Below are 27,932 nucleotides of genomic sequence, written 5' to 3'. Positions count from 1 at the left end.
GTTCAAAGAATAGGTAGTCATTTTCTTCAGGCTATTCTTATACATGATAGTGAAGAAAAACGCAGCTTGTGCTAAGTTTTGCAGGACAAGACCCTATCCTTTCTTGAATATCTTATTAGGTAATTTGTCCTTTAGCATGTAATATATATTATAAAAATATACTCCATATCCGACTTTCTGTGGAACTGGATTTGACTTTCTCCCTCCCCATCAAACAACAACAAAGAAAATAGAAAAAGAATCATTGAACAGTGAGTGGTGTACCCTCTATATAAATGCAATAAATGTTAATATTTTGTTATCTATCTATCTATCTATCTATCTATCTATCTATCTATCTATCTTAGTCTATTCAGGCTGCTATACCAAAAATACCATAGACTGGGTGGTGTAAACGTCAAACATTTATGTCTCAGGATTCTGGGGTCTGGAAGTCTGAGATGAAGACACCAGCAGATTCAGTGTCTGGTGAGAGCCCACGTGCTATTGGTAGAATGCATCCCTATTTCCTCACAGGGAGAAAGGGGATTAGGTGACAACATATGAATTTCCGTGTGTGTGTGTGTGTGTGTGTGTGTGTGTGCCATAAATATTCAGTTTATGGCATCTATCTTTGTTGAAGCATTTGAAATCAAGTTGCAGACATTCGTAACACTTCATTCCTAAACACTTGAGCACAAATTTTCTAATAATAAAAATATTTTCCAACATAACTGCAAAGTATTAATTATTCATAAATGAATATCAATAAATGTATCCACAAATCATTAATTATTCCAACAAACTAATATACAGTTCATATTCAATCTTCCTCAATTGTTCTAGAATGTTTTTCATAGCTGCATTTCTGGAAACCAGGATTTGCAATACTCAAGTCGGTAACTCCAATCCCTTACTTGCAGGAACAAGACTTGGTCATGCAATTCACTTTTGTGCACGTTGGAGCGGGGTATGTCTTGGAGGTACGGGAGTTTGAGGTTGGTAGGTAGGGAGGACCAGGCTCCTCCGGATCAGGATCCGGATCCCTGGTACAGACTGACTTCCAGGCTAACAAATCAACATTCCATCTTCAGGGACTGGCCGAGGCAGGCGTCCTCTTCTGCCGCCAGAGGGCGCGCAGCGCAGGCAGGACCCGCGGTGGCCGGGAGACGGGCCGGCGGGGCGGGGCGCAGGGGGGCGCGGGGCGCACGGTTGGCGCCCCCTCCCCGCGCGGGGCGCGTGCGCGGTTCCGCGGCCGGCGGCAGAGGGAGCCGCGATGGAGGGTCCTCCGAGTGTCCGCCCGGTAAGTGGCTCCTCGCAGGGTCGGTTCCCAAAAGGCGGCTTACCGGCCTCCTTCGCGTTGGCTGTTGGAACCCGCTCACATTATGATAATTAGTTCCTGCCTCCCCTTTCTTGGTGCTTTTTGGAGAAACGGGGAAAGTTGTGACCAAGGAGAAGGTTTCCTGTGCTTCCTGCGAGCCTGTCCCCTCCGGGTCACGGTGGAAGGTCTGCTTCTCTGTGGGCGCGGAGTGCATTTGGCCCTGAACTGCCCCATCCAGATGTCTAGCCTCAGGCCCCCTGGACTCCGGCTCCATTGTCGCGGTTCTGACCCGGTGTCACGTTGACCCAGCCTCACCCCCTTCCCTTAATTATCAGGCCCAGATAAGAGGCTCAGACTAGAGAGTTTAAATCACTGTGCTGCCAACCACATTTTTGCTTTCATCTAGTTTTGTTTAGTATCTTCTTTGGTAAATGGAAGAACTTGTGGATTAATTTTAAGAGTGAAAGCCTGCTTTTGTTGCAGGAGTACCTGTATTTCTGAACACTATCCTCACCCTGGGAAGGAAGATGAAGGTCCCATTGAATACCTTGTTCAAGATCCCAATGAAGTGTGTTTTGAGAAATTAAATGAGTAATACTTGGAACTCTGATGGGAATAAGGAGTGTCTTGGCAAGGACTATAATTATGGCTTTAGTATATGTTGAGACATGTGTGACCTTAATTTATATTCTGAGTATCTGGGAAGCAAGAGAGTTCCAGAGTTCTTCACCCCAAAGGGCACAACTCCTAGGCAGTGGCCCAAGCGTCGGTAAAAATGCGCAGATGGCTCCGATTGTTGACTGGAGCATTCACGGTTAAGACGACTGTGGCAAGTTCAGCCAGTTCTGATCCTTGGGTCCTTTCCTTTGTCAGGACCATCCTGGGCAGGATTTAGGAGTAGGTCTCCAGGGAGCCTCATCATGTGCAATGGTGGTGATGCTGTCCACCTAACAGCAAGTTTGTCCATCAAACTTCCAATGGGTATTTGAAGAACTCAAACTCCTATTGCTGTTCACTCAGTCGTACCCAAGTTGCTACCCAGGTATTCAAAGGGTTTTGAAGAGAGGTGACCTCTTCCAATACCATGACGTCTGATAAAGGAGTGCGGGCAGGGAGGCCATGTTCCTGCAGGCGTGATGTGCCAGAGGGCCCAGATTTGGCTCTCTTCTACAGAAAGGAAATCTTGGTGGCTGTGCTGAGCTTGCAAGGTGTTTCTTCTAGGACCCAAGGCATAACTGGCAGCTGGGGATGAACAGTCACAGGTTCTCTTTGGCAGAGAGTCCAATATGCTGGCAGTAATTGCTGCTCTAATGGCATAGAGTATGGGGATAGTTTCTCGCATCAGAAGGCTGTGGACAACTTATGGACGTTATGGTTACTTGTAGAGCTTAAGAACCCCAAGGTTAAGTTGAGTTTGATTTAACCCTTTGCTGTGCCACACAGGTGCCATGGGAGCTTTTTCCTGTAACCCTGAGGATTTTTGTTAAACAGAGACATGGGTGGCAGCAGCAGCAGAGGTATTTTAAGAGCTGTGTGCTCTTATAATGGCTGCGCCCCCTCCCCCTCCACACTTCCTCTTTCTCTCTTCTCTCTTCATAATGACTGCTCTTTCATGAGTGACCCACCTAACAGGCCCATATCTTGCATAGGGTATAACCTTTCCCCTGAGTGCTCTATAGGTTGGGGGCCAATGCCTGGTTGAGACATCTGATCCATTTATTTTAACTCAATCTTTTGAATAAACCAGAATTAATTTACCAATTTTCTTATGAGTGGACAGTAAGTTATTTGCACTTTTTTAGTATTACAAACATCGTTGATTCCATGTGCACATTAAATTGCTGGGTTATACCCATTTTAGTCTCTACTAAGCATTGAACATTATTCTCCCAAGAGGTTGGACCAATTGTCATTCCTATTATTATTATTATTATTATTATTATTATTATTTTTACTGTTTAACTCTTCCTCTGGTTGACTGAAGTGCTGGAGACTAAGGACCTTGTTTTATACACTTTTGAATCCCTAGTGCCAACGAAACTACCTAGCAAATAGTAGTAGTTAGAAAATATTTGTTGCCAAAACCGGTTTGGCTCAGTGGATAGAGCATCGGCCTGCGGACTGAAGGGTCCCAGGTTCAATTCCGGTCAAGGGCATGTACCTGGGTTGCAGGCGCATCTCCAGTGGGGGATGTGCAGGAGGCAGCTGATCGATGTTTCTCTCTCATCTATGTTTCTGACTCTCTATCTCTCTCCCTTCCTCTCTGTAAAAAATCAATAAAATATATTTAAAAAAAAAAAAAAAAAAAAAAAAGAAAATATTTGTTGTACATGTAAATGTATGAACTATGGAAGCAAAACATATTAATTGCTGTTTTTCAAAAGCTTAAATATTATCCTTTTCAAGTTAATTGACATATTTTGAACATTAACTCTTTCCTTTTTAAAATGGACATTTCTCAATGAATAATTTAAATTGATTGATACTTTTTTCCAGGTAATAAATGAAGGAGAGTCAAACATTGCCACCGAGTCACCGGAAGAATTAGAGGAAAATCCTAGTCCAGTTGCGGATGAGAATAATACAGTGTCAGCTAAAAAACCGGGGCCACATGGGCATAACTGGAGTGGTGACTGGAGCTTTTGGGTAATATTTTTTTTCTTCTATCTTCATTTTAATCTTAAATGCAAAATTTTATAAGTTTGCAGCAATTCATATATTATTTATAATATTTTTTATTCGCTTCTAGATTTTAGATATTTGTCTTAGCCTTTGAATCCCATTTCTGAGTATGCCCTCCTTTGGCCACTAGAATGCACTGTTGTCTGGTTTGATGGAGTGGAATTATCTGCTTCAATTTTCTTGGGAGAAAACTACACCACAGAATTGGATCCCACTCACTGTATTGGCAAGAGTCTAACATTTTATAGAAATCGTATTTCTAAATGTTACTGAGAAGCCAGCTATTTTACATCATTTTAATTTAAATAATTAGTTCCTGTACCTAGAAGGAAATGTAACTATGTTTGACCTGCAGTGTATAATGATTTTGAGATTGGTTTAAAGTTTCGTAGCCTGTCTGCACTGTGATCACTTGGTTGCATAACCTGGATCTGCTTCAGGTTTCCCCACTGTAAACTGAGACTACGGCTCCTTGATTGGGTGCACAGAGTCTTTTGGTAAGAACATTTCTGTTACCATATGAATGCTAGCGTTTATTATATTAAAGGGCTCATTCTAAATCTAACAATTCCTGTGAGAATTATGAGTCATTTGGTAGACTAATGCAGCAATAAGTGAATTTTACATAAGAGTATAAGGTATATATAGTTCCAATATTAACTTATTAGGAAGCTGATATCTTGAGGATTAGGTATATGTACGTGATAGCAGAATTTCTAATAATTTTAGAGTAGATCAAAAAAAGACATATTGTTAACAGGTTATAAGGATTAGTGCAAGTACCATCGTTCTGTTCATAATTAGCAGCCCAGTTATTGAATGTTATCGAATCTTCAGGTTAATAACAGGCTCTTACTTCCTATTAAGAAGGAAAATATTTTATTGCTAAGAAATATATCAAAATAACCACATACCCTAAAAATTATATCATCTACATTTGATTATATTATTTTTGGACACATTTAGAGAAAGTTTATGACTGTTGTGTGTTGTTCTGCACTCTGCTTTTTATATTTATTATAGATTGGGAACCTTCATAGTTCCAAGGGCTATGTATAGGGCTAAAGAATTACTGTGGTTACTCTTTGCAGATTTGATGCAAGAAAAAAGGATAAAGTAAGAAAAGGAAAAGGCAGGGGAATAAGGATTTAGAGATAGAGGGTGCGGGGGAAAGAGGTATGTAGCTTTTCACCTCAAAGTGTAGAATGTGGAGCTGGAAGATTTGGCATCACATGTCAGTTGATTAAAAATGCAGAATCCTGGGCCCAACCTCAGACCTACTGAGTCAGAATCTTCATTTTCACAAGATTTCCAAGGGATTTGTATGCTCATTCAAGTTTGAGAAGCACTGCTTTAGAATGTTGAAGGTTTATTTTGGCTCAGTTTTAGTTTTCTTTGATGATGGCAAGCACTTTATTTTGAGCAATTTTTAAAAAAAATATATTTTTTTATTGATTTCAGAGAGGAAGGGGTGGGGGGAGAGATAGAAACATTAAAGATGAGAGAGAATCATTGATCAACTGTCTCCTGCACATCCCCTCCTGGGGATCGAGCCTGCAACATGGGCATGTGCCCTGACCTGGAATCGAACCCTGACCTCCTGGTTCATAGGTTGTTGCTCAGCCACTGAGCCACACCAGCCAGGCTTGAGAAATTTTTATATGGATTCACATGAAATAGACTTAAAGACAAATACAACATCTCAGAAGTTTTACTGACTTTTCCAGAAGTCACTTACACAGAAACCAGAACTATCAGAACTCAGAAGCAAACAAAAATAAAAAAGAACCTGAATAGCTAAATCCAAGCTCATGGTGGTATATATTGCGAGAGGAGAATTCCTCAAGTCTTCATTTGGAATTTCTTTAATATATTTTTGACATATTTTTATACACCTAGTAAATAAGTTGGTCCCTTTTTTTTTTAGTTGAATAGAATGTTGGAAATAAGGGAATTGCTTTGGGATAATACATAGACACTAGCAAGAAATGACAGCAGAAGCTCAAAAGCTGTAGCAGCCTTAGCCTCTTAATGTGGAGGACAGAGGTCTGTGTAGACGAGTGGCTCTAATGTAGTACAACTATAACGCTAAAAATGATTGTTAAGAAGTCTGCAAAATAATGCACTTCTCTGCCACTTTATTTTTTTTTCTCCTCTATAATTTTAAATCCATCTACCTCTACCACTAACGACAATAAAAACCTCTGAGTATACTCAACAGGAAGATGCTACATGGCAACACCTTTCCTTAAGACAGTCCCAGTGATTAAAAGGTTGAAAAGTGCTAAATAAGAACATTTTCATTTGTAATATTGGAAAATGTATTTTCATGATTCCTCATAATTAAAAAATTTTGAAAACTTAAAAGGATACAAGAAAGTGAACCAAAGTTTATTAAAGTTCTGGTTTTTGTTTTTTTTTGCAGAGGTTGACATCTTTTAGACCCTGCCCATTTAACCTTGTGCTACTTAGTGTCGTTCTGACGGTAGGACTTTCATTTAAAGGAATATGATTAACTTTTCATAGCAATTGATAGTGAGACCCACAGCTGCAGATTTTCTATTTCAATCCTGTAATATAAAGATAGGAATATCGCCCTAACCGGTTTGGCTCAGTGGACTCAAGGGTCCCAGGTTTGGTTCCGGTCGGGGGCATGGGCCTTGGTTGCGGGCACATCCCCAGTGGGGAGTGTGCAGGAGGCAGCTGATCGATGTTTCTCTCTCGTCGATGTTTCTAACTCTCTATCTCTCTCCCTTCCTCTCTGTAAAAAAATCAATAAAATATATTTAAAAAAAGATAGGAATATTAATTGTTATATTTGTTTTCTTTTTTATTTAAAAATGAACATATTTAATCCTAGTGTGTGGGAAGTGAGTTTCATTATGAATTTTTAAATCCTAATGTCACAATAAAAATTTTGTGAAATGAAGAAATGAGATTTAAAATGAAGTAATGGCAAATAAATATTCATGCTTTTGCCCTTTAACTGTTAGTAAAAATTCATGGCAAAAGAAAAACAAAAAAACCTCCAAACCAAACTTTTGTTTTCCCAATTAAAATAATGGTATATTCCTGGTGGGTTAAGGTCCCAGAGGAAAAGCTTACAGAGATCTGTGGCAGATACATTTGTTTAGTGTAACTTCTCTTAGTAACTTCCCTAGCAACTGTTGGGAGGAGAAAAAGCCTTTGAGATTTTCTGTTGTGTATGTTTAAAAGATGACATACTTACCTATGTATTTCATAAAGTAAAATGCTTTGGGTCAGGTACTTATATTAAACATTCATTTATACCTACAGGCCCTGGTTGCGGCCAGGCTTAGGGACCCTTCCTGAGGGGCCCCGGATTGCTGCCAGCTGGGTGGCCTAGGCCTCCCTCTGTGGGGCGGTCATGGGGCAATGGCCGGGCCCCCCAACCAATCACATCGCACGCGCCTTGGCTGGCCTGGCACCAGTGCGTGTCATAGCATGGTCGTCTGGAAGGTCGTCCGGATGGTAGTTCTGCCGTCCGGTTGTTCAGTCGATTTGCATATTACATTTTTATTATTATAAAAGTGGGGATAAAACTTGCCACAAACCTGATTTAGAGGTACATCATGAGGATTAATTCATGTTGCACTGTTAAATTAAAAAATTGCCCAAGAGGATTAATTAGTATGTTTGTAACATACTTTGGCAACTTTGGAGAAGATGCTTTCTTGAATCATATGTTGTCCTCCACAACATATCTTGAATTTATTCAACCTGAAAAGGATATTTCAGATTTTCGCTTTGGTAACTGATAAAAAAAGAATAAACTCATTTTCCAATGTCTGTTTGATTAAAAGAGACGTTTTATCCAATTTAAATTTTTAATACAGGTAAAAATTGTTTGAAAGCCCAGGTATCTTTTAATACTTTCATATTTAATTAAGAGGGAATAGCAACTAACATTTTTAGAATATGAAGACAGGACTATTTAACGTAAAAGCTCTTCTGCTCCTAAGTCCTTAGAAAAGCTGGATGAAATGTTATAAACATCTTCTTGAAATGCATGTCTGGGCTCATAAAACAGCAAGGGAAACACCTAAGGGCTAACAAAGAAGGAACTGATTCCCAGAGGTGTTAGCCCATAAGCTCAATGCTGAAGCAGCCCTGAGGGGTTTATTAGCCTCAGTGACCAAGCTTTAATGGCCACCCTGGGATAGGAGATGGTGCCTGGGACTTGTATGAATTGGAACTGAGAACTGTTTATAAAGCCACAACTCTTGAGGAGTTACACTCTCTGGGAAAGGTAGACTAGGAAAAAAGTCCTCTTACACATGCTGGCTGAAGACAAGGAAGCTTATCTGTTAAACTTGGGTTTAGGGTGGTGGTGGTGGGAAATCTTCCTCAGAGCACATGACCTCTACTTCATCTCTCATGACGTTTTGGGACTTGAATTGAACACTTTATGAGGAAGGAGAAGGAGATTAAATAAATAGCACATTAGACCCTCCAAAACTTCAGATAAATTACCAGATAAAGACTATAAAACAATCAGTTGATATTATCACAGACTTAATAGAAGGCATTAAAATATGATGCATGGATAAGACATTCTCAAAAATACTGGGCAGATTTGGAAAACAACCTAATACAACTTCTAGAAATGAATACTATGGTGTTGAAATAATAATTTAAAAATACAGTGGACATGGGAAAAAGCAGCTAACGAGAAAATCAGTAAATTGAAAGATATATATGAGGAAATGATTGTACCCTGAGAGATAAAGATGGAATATTTGAAAGAGAATGGTTTAAGATATAAGAAGAAAAGTAGAGAAGTTCATTATGAATCAATAGGAGTTTCAGAGGTGAACATAGAGAATGAGCAAGAGGCAATATTCCAAGAAAGGATGCATGAAAGCTTTCTATTTTTGATGAAAGACTTTAGAATCAGGAAGTACAGTGAATCACAGGATTAATTAAAAGAATATATGAGCAGAGACATTGTAATAAAAGTGGCAAAGGTATGCCTTTTTCTTTTCTTTTTAAAAAAACTATATACATATAATCTTAGACACCATAATCAGTGTGAGGCAACACTATTTAAACATGATCCAGGCCACGTTCAGACATTTACTCTTATTTAAAAATATTTAAATTAAATACAACCTGAAATGTGTTTTGTTACATACAAAAAAAAAAAAGAAATTATACAACTCAGAGTAACGTTTGTTTTAAATGATTATATTTACACTTAAACTAAATGGAAGGTGTGCAAGTTTTTTATCACCCCTTCCAGAAATTCTTTTTCTACCATCTCTTCTTTTTTGCCTGGATTTGGTGGAATAACGTTATTTATGTCATTGATACTACTACAAATGTCCCCATTTTCCCCCTTTGCCTGCCCTGCACCCCTTTCCCTCTGGCCATCACCACACTGTTGTCTGTGTCTATGCAATACGCATGTATGTTCTTTGGCTAATCCCTTCACCTTCTTTCATCCAGTCATCCCCCTGCACCCCCCTCTAATAGCTGCCAGTCTGTTCCATGTATCCATACTGCTGTTTCTATTTTGTTTGTTAGTTTATTTTGTTCATTAGATTCCCCATGTAAGTGAGATCATATGGTATTTGTCTTTCTCTGACTGGCTTATTTTGCTTAGCATTATAAATTCCAGGCCCATCCATGCTGTTGCATAGGGTAAGAGATTCTTCTTTTTTATAGCTGCACTAGAGGCCCGTTGCAGGAAGATTCCTGCAAGAATAGGGCTTCCTGGGGCCTATTCTTGCAAGAATAGGGCTTCCTGAGACCGGAGCGAAGCCTCAGTGGGCTTCGCTCCCTTCTCCGCTGCCTCGCTCCCTCCCTTCACCGCTTCGCCTTGGCTCCCTCCCTTCTCTGCCACCTCAGCTCTCTCCCTTCTGCACCGCTTCACTCCCTCCCTTCTCCGCTGCCTTGCTTCCTCCATTCTCTGCTGCCTCGCTCTCTCCCTTTTCCACTGCCTCACTTCCTCCATTCTCCACCACTTCGCTCCCTCCCTTCCCCGCCATCTCGGCTCCCTCCCTTCCCCGCCACCTCGGCTCCCTCCCTTCCCCGCCACCTCGGCTCCCTCCCGTGTCCTCTGCTTCGCCTCCCTCCCGTGTCTGCTGCCTCCGATCTGTTCCCTTCTCCGCCGCTTGGCTCCCTTCTGCAGTGCTTGGCTTCCTTCTACACTGTCTTCAGTCTTCGCTGGGCGCCTGTGTATGCAAATTAACCACCATCTTTGTTAGGTTAATTTGCATACTCTTCTGATTGGCTGGTGGGTGTAGTGAAGGTACGGTTGATTAGCATCTTTGTCTTTTATTAGTGTAGTTAGTATTCCATTGTGTAAATGTACCACAGTTTTTTATCCACTCATCTACTGATAGGCACTTTAACTGTTTCCAGATCTTGGCTGTTGTAAATAACGCAGCTATGAACATAAGGGTGCATGTATTCTTTCTGATTGGTGTTTTGGGATTCTTTTTTTGTTTGTTTGTTTGTTTTGGGATTCTTAGGGTATATATCCAGAAGTAGGATCACTGGGTCAAAAGGAAGTTCCATTATTAATTTTTTGAAGAAACTCCATACTATTTTTCACAGTGGCTGCACCAGGCTGCATTCCCACCAGCAATGTACTAGGGTTTCCTTTTCTCCACTTCCTTGCCACCACTTGTTTGCTGACTTATTGATGGTAGCTATTCTAGCAGGTGTGAGGTAATATCTCATTGTCATTTTAATTTGCATCTCTCTGATGACTAGTGATGCTGAGCATTTTTTTCATATGTCTATTGGCCATCTGTATGTCCTCTTTGGAGAAGTGTCTGTTCAGGTTCTTTGCCCGTTTTTTAATTGGATTGTTTGTCTTCCTGGTGTTGAGTTGTATAAGTTCTTTATATATTTTGGAAATTAACTGCTTATCATATATATCACTGGCAAATATGTTCTCCCATATAGGGGTTTCCTTTTCATTTTGTTAATGGTTTCTTTGGCTGTGCAGAAGCTTTTTAGTTTGATGTACTCCCATTTGTTTATTTTTCCTTTGTTTCCCTTGCCATAGGGGATGTATCTGTGAGATGTCTGAGATTTTACTGCCTATGTTTTCTTCTAGGATTTTTATGGTTTCATGGCTTGCATTTAAGTCCTTTATCCATTTTGAGTCTATTCTTGTGTATGGTGTAAGTCGGTGGTCTGGTTTCATTTTTTTTTTTTTTGGCATGTATCTATCCAATTTTCCCCAAACCATTTCTTGAAGAGACTATCTTTTTTTAAAAAATATATTTTTTATTGATTAAGATATTACATATGTGTCCTTGTCCCCACGTTACCCTCTACCCCCCACCCCCCGCTCATGCCCTCACCCCCCCCGTTGTCCGTGTCCATTGGTTAGGCCTATATGCTTGCATATAAGTCCTTTGGTTGATCTTTCCCCCTTACCCCTACCCTCCCCTACCTTCCCTCCAAGGCCCGACAGTCCAATCAATGCCTCTCCGTCTCTGGATCAGCCCTTGTTCATCAGTTTATGTTGTTCATTATATTCCACAAATGAGTGAGATCATGTGGTATTTATCCGCTCTCCAGTTCTATCCATGCTGTGGCAAATGGTAAGAGTTCCTTTTTCTTCTTCCTCTTCTTAAAGAATACCTTTCAGCATTTCATATAATGCTGGTTTGGTGGTGATGAACTCCTTTAGCTTTTTCTTATCCGTGAAGCTCTTTATCTGACCTTCTATTCTGAATGATAGCTTTGCTGGATAAAGTAATCTTGGTTGCAGGTTCTTGCTATTCATCACTTTGAATATTTCTTGCCACTCTCTTCTGGCCTGCATGGTTTCTGTTGAGAAATCAGCTGACAGTCGTATGGGTACTCCCTTGTAGGTAATTGACTGTCTTTCTCTTGCTGCTTTTAAGATTCTCTCTTTATCTTTTGCTCTTGGCATTTTAATTATGATGTGTCTTGGTGTGGTCCTCTTTGGATTCCTTTTGTTTGGGGTTCTCTGCGCTTCCTGGACTTGTAAGTCCATTTCTTTCACCAGGTAGGGGAAGTTTTCTGTCATTATTTCTTCAAAAAGGTTTTCAATATCTTGCCCTCTCTCTCCTTCTGATACCCCTATAATTCTGATGTTGGTACGCTTGAAGTTGTCCCAGAGGTTCCTTACACTATCTTCATATTTTTGGAATCTCTTTTCTTTTTTCTTTTTCGGTTGGGTATTTTTTGTTTCTTTGTATTTCAAATCTTTGACTTGATTCTTGGGATCCTCTTGTCTGCTGTTGGATCTCTGTAAATTATTCTTTATTTCAGTCAGTGTATGCTTAATTTCTAGTTGGTCCTTTTTCATGTCCTCCATGGTCTCACTATACTTATTGAGGGATTCATTAAATTTATCGGCGGTTTCCATAAAATTCTTGAAAAACCTTATAAACGTGGCCTTGAACTCTATATCCAGTCGTTTGCTTTCCTCCATTTCAGCCATTTGTGACCTTTTTCTTTGTCTCCGCATTTTGGCTGCTTCCCTGTGTTGATAGAGTGGCCCTGCACGCCAGGTGTCCTGTAGGGCCCAGTGGCTCAGCCTCCCCAGTTACCTGAGGTGGACACTCTTGGTGCACTCTTGGTGCCTTGGTTGTTGTAGGAGCACTGGGAGGAATTGACCTCCAGGCCAATTGGCTGTGAGAATCAGCTGTGTCTGAAGTGGGAGAACTTCTGTGCTGAAGACACCCTTCTGGGGCAAGACTTGCTTCAGTGGGGCTTTGGTGCTCACTGAGTCTGCTCCCTGAGTGTATCCCTTATGGATCTGAGGAGTTGCAATCTGGATGGTCCCCCTCTGACCACTGGGTACAGTGGCTCCTGGATCTAAGGAGGTGCTAATTCAGCCTCTGCCTGAGGCCACACAGCAGGAGCCACGAAGAGGCTCAGCTGTGAAGCAATGCAAGCCGCTGCGGGGCCTTGGGCCTTCTCTTGGAAGTTCCGGGTCTGCCTGGCTTGGCTGCAGTTAGGTACATTCACATGCAAAAGCCTCTGCCGCAGCCTGGGTGGGGCGGGGTCTCAGGGAATCAAAGGGCGGAGCAAGCAGCTATGGCTGATTCTCTGCCCAGCCCTAATGAGTCGCGGGTCTCAGTGACCCGATAATTGCTGCAAGCACCTCTGAGGGAAAGCCGCCCTCAAGTTCGCCCGCTGCCCGACAGTCCAGTTTCCCGTATGAGTCCTGGGTCCCCAGAGACTTCCCGGAACCGGAGTTCAGAGCAGTCGGGAGCTTGTGATTCAAAAAGACAGCCGCATCCTCAGGTGCCACCCCCTTTCCGCGCGCGCGCGCGAGCCGCCGTACCTCTGCACTTCACCTCCGCAGCTCCTCTGGCTCTCAGTGTGCTTTTCTTTCCTTCTAGTTGTAGAATTTACACTCAGCCAGCCTTCCTGTTGTTCTGGATGATGTCCGCTCTGTCCTTTGCGGTATTTTTCAATTGTTGTGGGAGGCGGCAATTTCCCGGTGTTTATCTATGCCGCCATCTTAGTTTCTCGAAGAGACTATCTTTTTTTTTTTTTTTTTCTTTTTCTTTTTTTTTTTAATTAAATCTTTATTGTTCAGATTATTACATTTGTTCCTTTTTTTCCCCCCCCATAATTCCCCTCCTCCCAGTTCCCGCCCCACCCTCTGCCCTCACTCCCCACCCACTGTCCTCATCCATAGGTGCACGATTTTTGTCCAGTCTCTTCCCACATCTCCCACACCCCTTTCCCCCCCAAGAATAATCAGTCCATTCCCTTTCTATGTCCCTGATTCTATTATAATCAACAGTCCATTCTGTTCATCAGATTATTTATTCACTTGATTCTTAGATTCACTTGTTGATAGATGCATATTTGTTGTTCATAATTTGTATCTTTACCTTTTTCTTCCTCTTCCTCTTCTTAAAGGATACCTTTCAGCATTTCATATAATCCTGGTTTGGTGGTGATGAACTCCTTTAGCTTTTCCTTATCTGTGAAGCTCTTTATCTGACCTTCAATTCTGAATGATAGCTTTGCTGGATAAAGTAATCTTGGTTGTAGGTTCTTGGTATTCATCACTTTGAATATTTCTTGCCACTCCCTTCTGGCCTGCAAAGTTTCTGTTGAGAAATCAGCTGACAGTCGTATGGGTATTCCCTTGTAGGTAACTGAGTTACTTTCTCTTGCTGTTTTTAAGATTCTCTCTTTATCTTTTGCTCTTGGCATTTTAATTATGATGTGTCTTGGTGTGGTCCTCTTTGGATTCCTTTTGTTTGGGGTTCTCCGCGCTTCTTGGACCTGTAAGTCCATTTCTTTCACCAGGTGGGGGAAGTTTTCTGTCATTATTTCTTCAAATAGGTTTTCAATATCTTGCTCTCTCTCATCTTCTGGCACCCCTATAATTCTGATGTTGGTACGCTTGAAGCTGTCCCAGAGGCTCCTTACACTATCCTCGCATTTTTGGATTCTTTTTTCATTTTGCTTTTCCGGTTGGATGTTTTTTGCTTCCTCGCATTTCAAATCATTGACTTGATTCTTGCGCTCCTCTGGTCTGCTGTCGGGCGTCTGTATAATATTCGTTATTTCAGTCTGTGTGTGCTTAATTTCTAGTTGGTTCCCCAATATAAGATCGAGGGTCTTATTAGTTTTCGTGTAGATCTCATTAAGTTTATCGGCAGCTTCTAAACAGTTCTTGAGAGACCTTAAAAGTGTGGTTCTGAACTCTATTTCTTCCATTGACAATTTTGTCCTGTTTCTTTGTCTCCGCATTTTGTTATGCTTCCTTGGTGCACCCCCTAGTGGTCTTTGTTCGCAGTCTTATAGATAAATCTTGATTGTTGTAGCTAATTCCAGGGAGGGTTTGACCTCCAGGCCAAGTGGCTATGAGAATCAGCTGTGTCAGCTGTGAGAGAACTTCTGTCCTCTAGGGTGGTGCTAATCTAGCCTTTGCCTGAGGCTATCCGGCAAAGGCCTCTGTGCAGGGCTTGGGCGGGGCGGGTCTCACAGGATCAACAGGGTGGGCCGGAGAGAGCAGTTATGGCGGCTCTCAGTCCTGTCCCAAGGGGCTCTGCCTCTCTGAGTCCCAGCACCCGCTGCAAAGCTCGGAGAGAAAGCTGCACTCGCTCTGACCGAAGCCAGACAGTCCCGCTTCTCCCGCCCGAGTCTGGGTCCCTAGAGACTCGCCCGGATCTGGTGCTCAGAGTCTGCGACTCCCTCCCGATTGAAAACAACAACCGCGCCCTCTGCCGCCAGCCCGCTCCGCGCACGCACTCCGCACCTCAGAATTTGACTTCAGCACTGCGCCTCCTCTGAGTGTCCGTATGCGTTTCTCTTTCCTCCTAGTTGTAGGACTTCCACTCAGCCAGCGTTCCTGTGGCTCTGGGTGATGTCCCTTCCGTTTTTTGGTTTCACTTTTGAAGTAGTTGTTCAAAGCAGCAAACTCCGGCGTTAACCTATGCCGCCATCTTGGTTCTCCTATTGTCGAAGAGACTATCTTTATTGTATGTTCTTGCCTCCTTTGTCAAATATTAATAGACCATAATGGTGTGAGTCGATTTCTGGGGTCTCTGTTTTGTTCCATTGTTCTCTATGCCTGTTCTTGTGATAGTACCAGGCTATTTTGACAGACAACATACTTTGTATGGTTTCAATCCTTTTAAATTAATTGAAACTTGTTTTGTGACCTAGCATATTATATATTTTGGAGAATGTTCTGTACTTGAAAAAAAGTACAGATTCCACACTGGTTGAATGAAGTGTTTTATAAGTGGCAAATATAGTTGGTGGATAATGTTTCTTCCCCTCCTCTCAGTTTTATTGACATACTGGAGGCCCAGTGCATGAAATTCATGCAAGGGTAGGGTCCCTAGGCCTGGCCGGTGATCAGGGCTGATCAGGTTCCTCGCCTCCCTGCCTCCCCACCTCCCCACCTCCTCCTTCCTTTGCTCCCTCAGAGCCCCACCACCATCGCTGATGGTTGCCCGCCATGTTCTGCGTTGCCCCCTGGTGGTCAGTGCACATCACAGCAAGTGATCAAACTCCTGGTCTCACGGTTGAACTCCCGAGGGGACACTTTGCATATTAGCCTTTTATATATATAGATAATATAATTGACAAATAAATTTGTGAACTATTTAAAGTGTATGTTCTGAGGGTTTGATATGCACACACATTGTGAAAGAATACTTTCCACTTAGTTAATTAATACACCCATCGCTTTACATATTAATTCTATTTGGGACAATATTAAGTTCTTTCTTAGCAAATGTCAAGTTCAGTTACACAGTACAGTGTTATCAACTATAGTCATCATATCCTACATTAGTTCCTCAGAACTTATTCATGTTATAGATGAACTTTTGTGCCCTTTACCAATTTCTCATTATTTTTACTCCCAAGCCCCTGGCGACCACTTTCTACTCTGTTTCTATGGGTTTCTCTTTTTATTTAGGTTCCATAGTAAAGTAATACTACCTAGTGTTTGTCTTTCTTTGTGTGGCTTATTTCACTTAGTATAATGCCTTCTACATAGCTGTTGTAAATGGCTAGATACTGTTGTTAAAGTCTTCTATATCCTTGCTGGCTTTCTGTCCAGTCATTCTATCAGTTATTGAGAATGGCTTAATAGTATATCTAACTTATGTTGAATGGTCTTTTTTCCAATTGTGTTGTCAGTTTTTGCTTCCTAATTTTTGGGGCTTTGCTGTTTGTTATATATACATTTAAAATTGTTGTATCTTTCTCATATATTGATCTTTTAATTATTAAAAATATCTTAGTGTCTATTAATTTTTTTGTCTTAAAGTCTATTTCAGCGTATAGTAATATAGTCACTCATATTCTCTTAGGGTTATTGTTTGTATGGTATATCTTTTTCCATTCTTTCACTTTTGTGTGTGTGTTTAAAATATATTTTTATTGATTTCAGAGAGGAAGGGAGAGGGAGAGAGAGAGAGATAGAAACATCAATGATGAGAAACAATCATTGATTGGCTGCCTCCTGCATGCCCCCCACTGGGGATTGAGCCTGAAACCCAGGCATATGCCCTTGACTGGAATCGAACCTGTGATCCTTCAGTCCACAGGTCAACGCCCTATCCACTGAGCCATGCCAGCTAGAGCTTGTGATTTTTAAAAATAATTATTTGTTGTTGAAAGTATTATATATATCCCCATTTCCCCCCCATTGGCCCCCTGCAGCCCATCCCTGCCCCTCCACTCCTTTTGGATTTAGGGTGTGTCTTTTGTAGACAGCATATAGTTGGGTTTATTTTTATCCAGTTTGTCAGTCTCTGTGTTTAGTCCATTTATATTTAATGTAGTTATAATATGGTTGTATTCGTGAGTAGCCATTTTGCTATTTGTTTTCTCAATGTTTCGTATCTTTTTTGTCTTCTTTTCCCCTTTTAATTCTCTCTTTATGTGCCAAATATTTTTTAGGATACCATTTAAATTTTTTTTTTAAATTTCAATTACAGTGTGCATTCAATATTATTTTATATTAGTTTCAGGTGTACAACATAAGTTAGGATACCATTTTAATTCATTTTGATTAAAAATATAGCCCAGGCTGGTGTTGCTAAGTGGTTGGAGTGATGGCCCATGCACTGAAGGGTTGAGGGTTTGATTCCTGGTCAAAGGCTTATACCTGGGTTGCAGGTTTGATCCCTGGCTCTGGTTGGGAGGCAACCAATTGATGTGTGTCTCTCACATTGCTATTTCTATGTCTATCTCTTCTGTCCAGTCATTCTATCAGTTATTGAGAATGGCTTAATAGTATATCTAACTTATGTTGAATGGTCTTTTTTCCAATTGTGTTGTCAGTTTTTGCTTCCTAATTTTTGGGGCTTTGCTGTTTGTTATATATACATTTAAAATTGTTGTATCTCTTTCTCCCTCACCCTTCCTCTCTGCAATCAATAAAAACATATTACTAAAAAAATTAAAAAATTTTTTTTTATTGCCTGGCCAGTGTGGCTCAGAGGCTGAGTGTTAACCTATGAACCAGGAGGTCACAGTTCAATTCCTGGTCGGGGCACATGCCTGGGTTCTGGGCTTGATTCCCAGTAGGGGCCATGCAGGATGCAGCCGATCAATGATTCTCTCTCATCATTGATGTTGCTATCTCTCTCTCCTCTCCCTTTCTCTCTCAAATCAATAAAAATATATGTAAAACATTTATTTGTAGAAATTATCTACTTGTTGAGTCATTGTTGCCATACTTTCCTTTAATTCTTTAAGCATGGTTCTCTTTAGTTCTTTGAATATATCTATACTAATAAAAAAGTAATATGCTAATAGACCAGACATCTTCCGGGAGACCTTCCGGATGTCCTTCTGGACAAAGTCACGTTGATGGGGCTGAGGCAGAGGCAGTTAGGGGTGATCAGGCCAGCAAGTGAGAGCAGTTAGGGGTATCAGGCCTGCAGGAGAGAAGTTAGGGGGATCAGACTGGCAGGGGAGAGCAGTTAGGGGGATCAGGCCGGCAGGGGAGTGCAGTTAAGGGGATCAAGCAGGCAGGCAGGCAGGCAGAGCTGGTTAGGGGCGATCAGGCAGGCAGGCAGGCAGAGCTGGTTAGGGGTGATCAGGCAGGTGAGCGATTAGGAGCCAGCAGTCCCGGATTGCGAGAGGGATGTCCAACTGCTGGTTTAGGCCCGATCCTGCAGGGATCGGGCCTAAACCGGCAGGGTCCCGGATTGGAGAGGGTGCAGGCCGTACTGAGGGACACCCCCCTCCCGTGCATGAATTTTGTGCACCAGGCCTCTAGTTTATAATAACTGCTTTGATGTCTTTGTCTGCTAAATCTAGTATCTGGGGACCCTGAAAGAGCCAATTGCTTTATTTTTTCTTTCCTTATTATGAACCACATTTTTCTGTTTTCTTTTGTATGTTTTATACTTTTTTTTTTATAATTGTACAATTTAGATAATATATTGTAGCAACTCTGGATTCTGATTGCATCCTCTCTGCCCCTAAAGCTTGTCATTGCTGATTTTTGTTTAATAACTTACCTATAATAAATGTGTGAAATCAGTTTGTCCTGTGGCATGTGGCAACAAATGTCTCTGCCCTGTTTATTATTGTTTTTATTTAAAGATGCCTTCCCAGGAGTCATCCTTTATGCCAGTCAATGATTGGTCAAAACTGTGCTCAAATACATAGAGCCAGTAATAGGCGTTTTTTTTTTTCTTCTGCTGACAGATTTGTGTGTAAATTGGGGAAAGCATTTAAAGTTCAGACCATTTTCAAGTGTGCCTCAGTTTTTATGTTCCCCTGAGGCTTATTATGAGTCTAACCAGGAATGTGTGGATAGTTGGGATCTATCTAATCTCTGCTGCATACCATGCAGCCCCTGCTAAGCCAGAAATACATTGAATGTTTATCAAGCCTACTTATGGCTGCCTCTCCCCCAAGATCTCTTTGTTAAGTCCCCTGCTAATCTGCCAGTCTGCTTGTTTCTTGCCCCCATTGGCTCTACAATGTACATTCACTTTGATAGCTTCAGAGTTTTCCTTTGCACTTTTGGGCCTAGGTTTTCTGCTTTTCACTCAGAATGAACTCAGTCCACTCTCTCAGCAAAGCTGCTAGTTTTCATGACCTGTTCTACCCTCAGAGAACTACCACACTGACTTAACTGTTAGGGTAGGAGGAGGAGTGGGAGCTGGCTAATGACCTCTACTACTAGTATTTCCAAGTTCAGTAGATTTTCATGAACAATTATTTTTCAGTTTATTGTATGCATTTGGCCAGTTTCCAATAATTTGAGGTGATTTTTTTTTCTTAATCATCACGGTGGGGGGTATGTTTCCATTGATTTTGAGAGAGAGAGAGAGAGAGAGAGAGAGAGAGAGAGAGAGAGAGAGAGAATGAATCATCAATGTAAAAGAAATAGCACAATTGGTTGCCTCCTGCATGACAGATCGGGGATCGAACACACAACCTGGTTACCATATGTGTCCAGGGAACTGAACCCTCAACCCTTTGGTGCACGGGATGACGCTCCAACTGAGTCACACTGGCCAGGACTGAGGTGATTGTTTTTTGACAGTTTTTTCCCCAGCTATAAATTTGCTTTTGCAGAGAGGATTTGCCAAACTCTTCACTCCATCATGCTGGTAACTTCCTTTACTTCCTTTTGGTGTTTTTTGAAATGTTTATTTATGTGGTTTTTCATACAAAGACATACAAAATGTTGCATCAAAAGCATATTATTTTAAAGTTCATTTAAAATATATTTTTAAGATGCTACATTTCAGTTCCTTTAATGAGAATAATTAATCAAAAATTTAATCTTTTCATTGTTACAGATTTCAAGTTCCACCTATAAAGACAGGAATGAGGAATACAGAAGACAGTTCACACAACTACCTGATACAGAGAAGCTGATAGCAGGTAAGAAAGACAGAAAGTTGCAGAAAACCACTTTACTACCTCATTATCAAAATAGAACTGATGAGTGACAGTACTCTAGAAAATTACAGCTTTTGTGCTAGACAGAAAATGCTTTTCAATATAAGCAGCATGTTATTCATAATTACACAATGTAAAAACTAAGTTGTAATTTGAGGAGGGGTGATGTCTGACTTAGAAAAATATTAAATAATGGCTAAGAAAATAGAGCTAAAGGGAAATGATTTGTCACAATTTCTACTGGTGCTTCTTTCAAATGGTTTTGTAAGAAAAATTTAAATTTGATGTTCAATATATATTATCTTTCCCCAAATAAAAGATACTCCTTAACAGGTTGTAGAGCAATTTTATAAAATTTTCCAGGGCTATATCATTATTTGTGTAATCTTTCAGATAGATGTTTTAGGAGCAGATTTTAGTCATTTTTCTTACAAAAGTGCATTTTTTTTTTTTAAATTTCAGAGAGGAAGGGAGAGGAAGAGATAGAAACATCAGTGATGAGAGAGAATCATTGATCGGCTGCCTCCTGCATGCACGCCCCACACTTTGGATCCAGCGGGTAACCTGGGCATGTGCTCTGACCCGGTATCAAACCGTGACCTTCTGGTTCATAGGTTAATGCTCAACCACTGAGCCACGCTGGCTGGGCAAATTTTGCTAGCTTTCAAGATCATTCTGGTAGGAGTGTAGAAGACAGAATAAAGGTTGAAGAGATTGGAGGCTGAATGCTCTGTCAGAGGATGGTGAAGACCTGGTTCTGAAAGCTAGAAGTCTAAGACTAAGGTGCTATCAAGGTCACTTTCTGGTGAGAGCTCTCTTCCTGACTTGCATGTGGCCGCCTACTCACTGTGTCCTGACTTAGCTTTTCCTCTGTGCATGTGTGCACAAGGAGAGAAAGAACGGTTATTTTTAATATAAACTTAATATAGATATTTTACAATAAAAATATAGAACTATGTTTTTGTTTTAGTATGTATTTTATTTAACCATTTATCCACTGAACTTTCTCAGATTTCTGATACTCCTTTGCTGTACTTAATACAACATAACTGAATTTCTAGATAGCTAGAGTACTTTAAAGCCCAGTATTTAAAAAATCATAACAGTAAATTAAAGCAACTTTTAAGAAGAACATTTAAAAGTATCACATTCTCATAATAAAATGTTCGAATTCCACAAGAGGGCATATAGTGAAGGCGAGTGGCCCTTCCAATGAAGATCACTCCAACCTTCTTACGGGGGGATAATTACCTTTAGTAATTTCTTATTTATATTTCCAGAAACTTTCTGCTTATGTTCCCAGGGGAATATACATATATTCCTAAGAGAACTCAAATGCGAGCACACTGTGCTTGCTTACTCTTTGAATCTTGTTTAGAGCTCTTTCTATTTTATTCTTGTAATGGTTGCTTAATATTCAATATGAATTTTGTACCATAATTTATTTAACAAATCCTCTAATGATGGAATTTTTATTGGCTCCTGTCTTTTACTATTACCACTAATGTTACCTTGAATCTTCTTTTACATTTGTTTTATCACACATGTGCACACATTGTAGGATAAATTCCATGACGTGGAATTGTGGCAAAAGGGTAATGAACATTTAAAAAGTTTACTGTTGCCGAGTTATCCTCCAAAAGGGTTGTACCAGTGTTTATTCTCATCAGCAGTGTTTCTAAGTACCTGTTTTGCCATACCTCAGGAACTTTGCTTTAGCAGGATTTAGTAGATAGAAATGGTGCATAGTCATTGTTTAAATATGCATTTCTTTAAATAAGAAGGAGGTTGAGGATCTATTTATATATCTTTTTCTGTGAAGCTTTCTCTTCATAAACTTTGCTTATTTTTCTAGTGGTTATTTGTCTTTTTTCTTAATTTGAAGTAGCTTATTAGATGTTTAAAAAATTAGATTTTTTCCATGTGTGTTGCAAATGTTTCTTGCCAGTTTGTCAACTTGAAGTCAGATACTTTTCATGGAAACCTGTATACTAGTATGAGTATCATACTCATTATTGCTTTATTGAAATAAATTAATTTGATGACACAGTGTTGTATAAAACATTAAAGCTTTACCAAAAAAATATTAAATCATTGGGGATCCTACTACCTATAAATAATTTTGGTTAATATTTTATGGGCACAGTTTTCTAGATATTTTTTCAGTGTGTATATTTGCTTTTCCTGTAGAAAATCTCAGATAATCTCATTAAATATCAGATAATCTCGATTTGATGGGCGAGTTTAGTAAGGTCACAGATTGAAAGTTAATTGAAGGTAAAAGAAAGAATCATATTAATATATACTTACAATAAACAATTTGAATTTGAATTTTACAAATACCATTTATATCAGAGCCTCCCAATAATGAGGTACTTATGTATAAATTTAACAAACGTGCAGGCTTTCTATGCTGATAACTGGAAAACATTAATAAAAGAAGATCCAATAAATGTTTATGGATCAGAAGACTCAATATTGTTAAGATCTCAGTTCCCTCAAATGAAAATCCCAGCGAGCTTTTTTATAGATATTAACCAGTTGATTCTAAAATTTATATGGAATATCCAAAAAAAAAAAAAATAGAATAGCCAAAATAATTCTGACAAAGAAGGAACAAAGCTGGAGGTTACACACTACTTGATTTCAAGACATTATGAAGGTAGTGTAATGAAGACAGCATGAGATTTGTCAAATAATAGATACTTAGATTAGTGGAACAGAAAGAAAAGCCCACATAAAAATTCATGCAAATATTGTGAACTGATTTTTGAGAAAGGTGTATATTCAATGGAGATAAGTTAGTCTTTTCAACAAATGACGCAAGATGATTATTTTGCTTTTAAAAAGATTCGTACACATCCAGTCCTGGCTGGTGTGCTCAATGGTTAGAGCATTGGCCCTCCCACCAAAGGGTTTCAGCTTTGATTCCCTGTCAAGGGCATGCACACAGGATTTAGGTTCAATCCCAGGCTCCAGTTGAGGTGTGGGTAGGAGGCAACCAATCGATGTTTCTCTTTCCATTTTCCTTTCTTCCTTCCACTTTCTCTAAAAAATCAATGGAAAAAACATCCTCGGGTGAGAATTAACAACAACAACAAAAAAGATTCACACACATCTCAAAGGAGCTGAGAAAATATTTACAAGTTTTCTAAAGAGAATGCTCTGAGAAAAGGGAATGGGGGTCTTTTCCCTTTTTGCACTGGAGAAAATCACTTTTTCCCCCCAATTTGTATTTGTCTCAGGTTAAAAAAAATAACATGAAAAATGTAAAGTGTGAAACATGACAATGGTTATCTTTTGTAATTTAAATACGAAATCTGAAAACAATCCTAAAAATGTTGTTCTAAGGTCTTTTTAAAGCAATGTTCATATTATTGGGCTCCCAAAAATGACTGCTGCTAGAAAAGAATACTATTGCATATGTATTTCCTGAATGGTTATTTAAAAAAACACATTTTTTTTTCCTTTTTTAAATTGGGGTGACAATGGTTAACAAAATTATACAGGTTTCAGGTGCACAATTCAAAGACAGTGACTCTGCCAGGACTCAAACCTGGAACCTTTGAATTAGAAGTTCATTGCGCTAACCACAGTCTTTTAATTCACTGTCATCTTTCTTAGGGATAGACTAGGGGCCCGGTGCATGAAATTCGTGCACTGGGGTGGCGGGGAGGGTTCCTCAGCCCAGCCTGCACCCTCTCACATACTGCGAGCCCTCAGGGGATGTCCTACTGAAGGCTTAGGCCCGCTCCCTGCTCCCCTTGGGGAGCGGGCCTATCCCATAGTCTGGCCTCCCTTTGTGGGAGGTGACTGGGCTGATCAGGGGAAGGCACCAGCCCCATCACCCCGCTGCTGCAGCCACTGCCAGTCACCACAGCCACCAACGTGTTTTCATCAACACAGACTCCAGTCCTTTCACCATGAAAAAATGACAACTTTCTTTAGGCATTTTCAAGATGTGTCTTTCATAGGATATGACATTTATTTATTATTATTTTTTTATCCTCACCTGAGGATATATTTCCATTGATTTTTAGAGAATGGGGAAGAGAAAGGGAAAGAGAGAGAGAAACATCGAAGTGAGAAGAACACTTTGATTGGTTGCCTCCTGCATGAGCCCTGACCTGGGCCCCAGCCAGGGAGGAGCCTGCAACTTAGGTACATGCCCTTGGTCAAAATTGAACACAGACCCTGCCATCGGCAGACTGAGGCATTATCCACTGAGCCAAACCGGCTAGGGCAGGATATGACATTTCTTAGCCCTCCAGCAGTGGACCTTCATTTTTTTCTCCAGGAGTGTGGTGAAAAACCCTAGATCACCTTTTTGGATTCTTATTACCCAGGTTACTAAGAATATTACCAGTGGCATACAGGGAGCTTAGCCAGTGAGCGGTCAGAAAAGGTGTTTCCTCTGTAGTTCACACCGATCGCCGGCTCGGCCCCTGCCCAGGCCCGACGCCTCGGCCAGAGGCATCGACCCCCATCACCCTCCGATTGCCGGCTCTGCCCCCGCCCAGGCCTGACGCCTCTGGCCGAGGCCTTAGGCTTGGGCAGGGTTCCCCCGCAGCTCCGATGGCCAGCTCTGCCCCTGCCCAGGAGCCCCCTGGCTCAGGCCCTTCCTACGCTGCTCAGGGCCCACACAGGGCCTACGTTGGAGTGACCTGGGTGCTGATGATGTTCCCGGGACCCAGGCTGCTGGGCACCTATGTATGCAAATTAACTGCCATCTTTGTTGGGTTAATTTGCATACTAATCTGATTGGCTGGTGAGCATAGCGGAGTGACACCCATTTACATGTTTCTCTTTTATTAGTGTAGATATGCCTAAATTCTTTGGTAAAACTAAATAGTACATATTGTTTATTTAAATATGTGCATACTACTTATAATGCAAGCTTAGTCTAGAAATATATGGTTCACTCCATCTGTATTCCCATAAAACTGTGCATATTTCCACTATATACATTATTTCATTATAGTTATTAAAATAACCTTTGAATTGGAATCATTCAATTTTGCCAAAATTGATCATATAATAGTAAGTTGATGTACCACATATCAAAATGACTTATGTTGCTTATTGAATTTACTTAATTTTATTCTAACTTTCTAGTAATCAATTATCCTATCTAATAAAAGAGAAACATGGTAATTAGCATATGACCACTCCCCTTCCCATTGGCTAATCAGGGCAATATGCAAATAAACTGCCAGCCAAGATGGCAGCCGGCAGCTAGGCAGCTTGAAACTAACATGAGGCTTGCTTGCTTCAGTGACAGAGGACTCCAACGTTCCCTGCCTGCTGCTGCAGGCCTCTGAGCTGCAACTCTAAGCAACTATGTTACGAATATAGAAGCTAAACTGCCGGGAGCCGGTCCATCCTTGCTGTTTCAAAGGACCTGGCATATATGGCATACTGTTCTTAAAATGTTTGCTCACCTTCTTGGCACTATGTGTTTTAACCAAGGTCTCCTCTCTGAGAAAGGTTGTTTCCCCAGGTAGGGATTTTCCCCTGAAGTTAGGGAGGGAACAAAACCCCTCAACTAAGTGCCAGGTGGGTAAATAATCACTTTAACTATGAACAATCATGCTTAAGCTACATAATCTTTAATCCCTGGAATGGAAATAAGAAACGCCCTAGCCTTTGTAATAGAGATTGATAGGATTGAATCAACTGGTATAAATACAGATGCAACAAGACAGTGAGAGACAGAATTCAGAACACAGAACCTACACAGAACGTTCTCTAGAGACAGAAGAACTTTGCTGGAGAGAACATGGCAAAAGATCCTGGACTGAACCTGACTACAGAAATTGGCAAGAGAACCTGACTAGAACCTGGTGACTGAACCTGGCTAGAGATCCTAAGCAGAACCTCTCTGGAGATCGAGACCAGAACTTGGCTGGAGATCCTGGCTAGGCTGCTGATCAACTGAACGCTGTCTCCATGTCATTCCTTCTTCGCCGACTCCGTCTACGCCTTTGGGAACCCCTGGACCTGCTGGGGTTGGACCCTGGCACTAAACAAAACCCCAGAAACCTGCTTTAGTCGTCGGGCTTCAGCAAGCAGGATCGCAACATTGTTTCAAATACAGAAGGTAAACAAAGGCCAGAAACCTGCTTTCAGCAGCGGAAGCCAAAGAGCTGGAGCCTCAGAGCTAAAGCTGGCCCAGAATAAAAAAGAAAAAGAAAAAAAGGAGTGGTTGGGAGCTTCAGTCACCCGCCAGCCTGAAAACAGCCCTCAGCCCCTCACCCAGACTGGCCAGGCACCCCAGTGGGGACCCCCACCCTGAAGGGTGTGTGACCAGCTGCAAACAGCCATCATCCCCTCATCCAGGCTGGCCAGGCACCCCAGTGGGGACCCCCACCCTGATCCAGAACACCCTTCAGGGCAAACCAGCCGGCCCCCACCTGTGCACCAGGCTTCTATCCTATATAGTAAAAGGGTAATATGCCTCCCAGCACCGGGATCAGTGTGACAGGGGGCAGCGCCCAAACCCCCTGATCACCCTGCTGCTCTGTGTGTGACAGGGCGCGGGGCCACAACCTCCCTATCGGCCTTGCTCTGCTCGAGACAGGGGAAGGCGCCCCAACCCCCTGATCAGCCCTGCTCTGTGCCTGATGGGGGGAGCTCCCCAACCCCCTGATCGCCCTCCATCTCTGTGTGTGACAGGGTGCGGCGCCCCAACCCCCCACACCCCATGGGCCCTCCTCAGTGTGTGACGGTGTAGAGCCATAACCTCCCCATCGGCCCTGCCCTGAGTGTGACCGTGGCAGCGCCCCAACCCCCTGATCGGCCCTGCTCTGTGGGTGATAGAGGGCGACGCCCCAACCGCCCCCCACGGGCCCTGCTCTGTGTGTGACGGGTAGAGCCATAACCTCCCCATCGGCCCTGCCCTTAGTGTGACAGGGTGTGGGGCCCCAACCCCCTGATCCGCCCTGCTCTGTGTGTGACAGGGGGCGGTGCCCCAACTCCCCTATCAACCCTACTCTGTGAGTGACAGGGGGGAGCTCCCCAACCCCCTGATCCGCCCTGCTCTGTGCATGACAGGGTACGGAGTCCCAACCCCCCTGATGGGCCCTGCTCTGTGAGTGACAGGGGGCAGCGCCCCAACCCCCTGATTGGCCCTGCTCTGTGCATGACAGGGGTGGCGCTGCAACCTCCGCATCGACCCTGCCTTGAGTGTGACAGGGGGCGGTGCCCCAACCCCCCAATCAGCCCTACCCTGAGCGTGACTGAGGGTGGCATCGCAACTTCCCAATCCACCCTGCTCTGTGCATGACAGGGGGCGGTGCCCCAATTCCCCAATCGGCCCTGCTCTGAGCCCGACCAGAGGCTGCACCTAGGGATTGGGCCTGCCCTCTGCCACCCGGGAGCAGGCCTAAGCCAGCAGGTCGTTATCTCCCGAGGGGTCCCAGACTGTGAGAGGGCACAGGTCGAGCTGAGGGACCCCTCCTTCCTCCTGAGTGCACAAATTTTTGTGCGCCGGGCCTCTAGTAAAGTAATAAAAACCCATAAAATGATTTTTTATTTTTGTTAATCCTCACCTGAGGATATTTTTTCCATTGATTTTTAG

The 27,932-nt window shown here is 41.9% G+C and overlaps 1 protein-coding gene across 2 annotated transcripts in view; it reads left to right on the top strand.

Annotated features, from left to right (window-relative positions):
• Positions 1–1,146: 1,146 nt before the first annotated feature.
• Positions 1,147–27,932, top strand: part of GRAMD1C (GRAM domain containing 1C) — a 91,165-nt gene continuing 64,379 nt past the window's right edge. Inside the window, exons 1-3 of one of the 2 annotated variants that reach the window (XM_059687807.1) lie at positions 1,147–1,282; positions 3,797–3,946; positions 20,251–20,335. In XM_059687807.1, coding sequence (XP_059543790.1) covers positions 1,256–1,282; positions 3,797–3,946; positions 20,251–20,335 — 262 coding nt within the window. In that variant the 5' untranslated portion in view covers positions 1,147–1,255. The remainder of the gene's footprint in view (positions 1,283–3,796; positions 3,947–20,250; positions 20,336–27,932) is intronic. The other variant, XM_059687808.1, reaches the window with a different exon arrangement.

This window comes from Myotis daubentonii, chromosome 3, assembly GCF_963259705.1.
Source record: "Myotis daubentonii chromosome 3, mMyoDau2.1, whole genome shotgun sequence".
In the NCBI taxonomy this organism is placed as follows: Eukaryota; Metazoa; Chordata; class Mammalia; order Chiroptera; family Vespertilionidae; genus Myotis; species Myotis daubentonii.
This window is presented reverse-complemented; position numbering and strand designations above follow the sequence as displayed.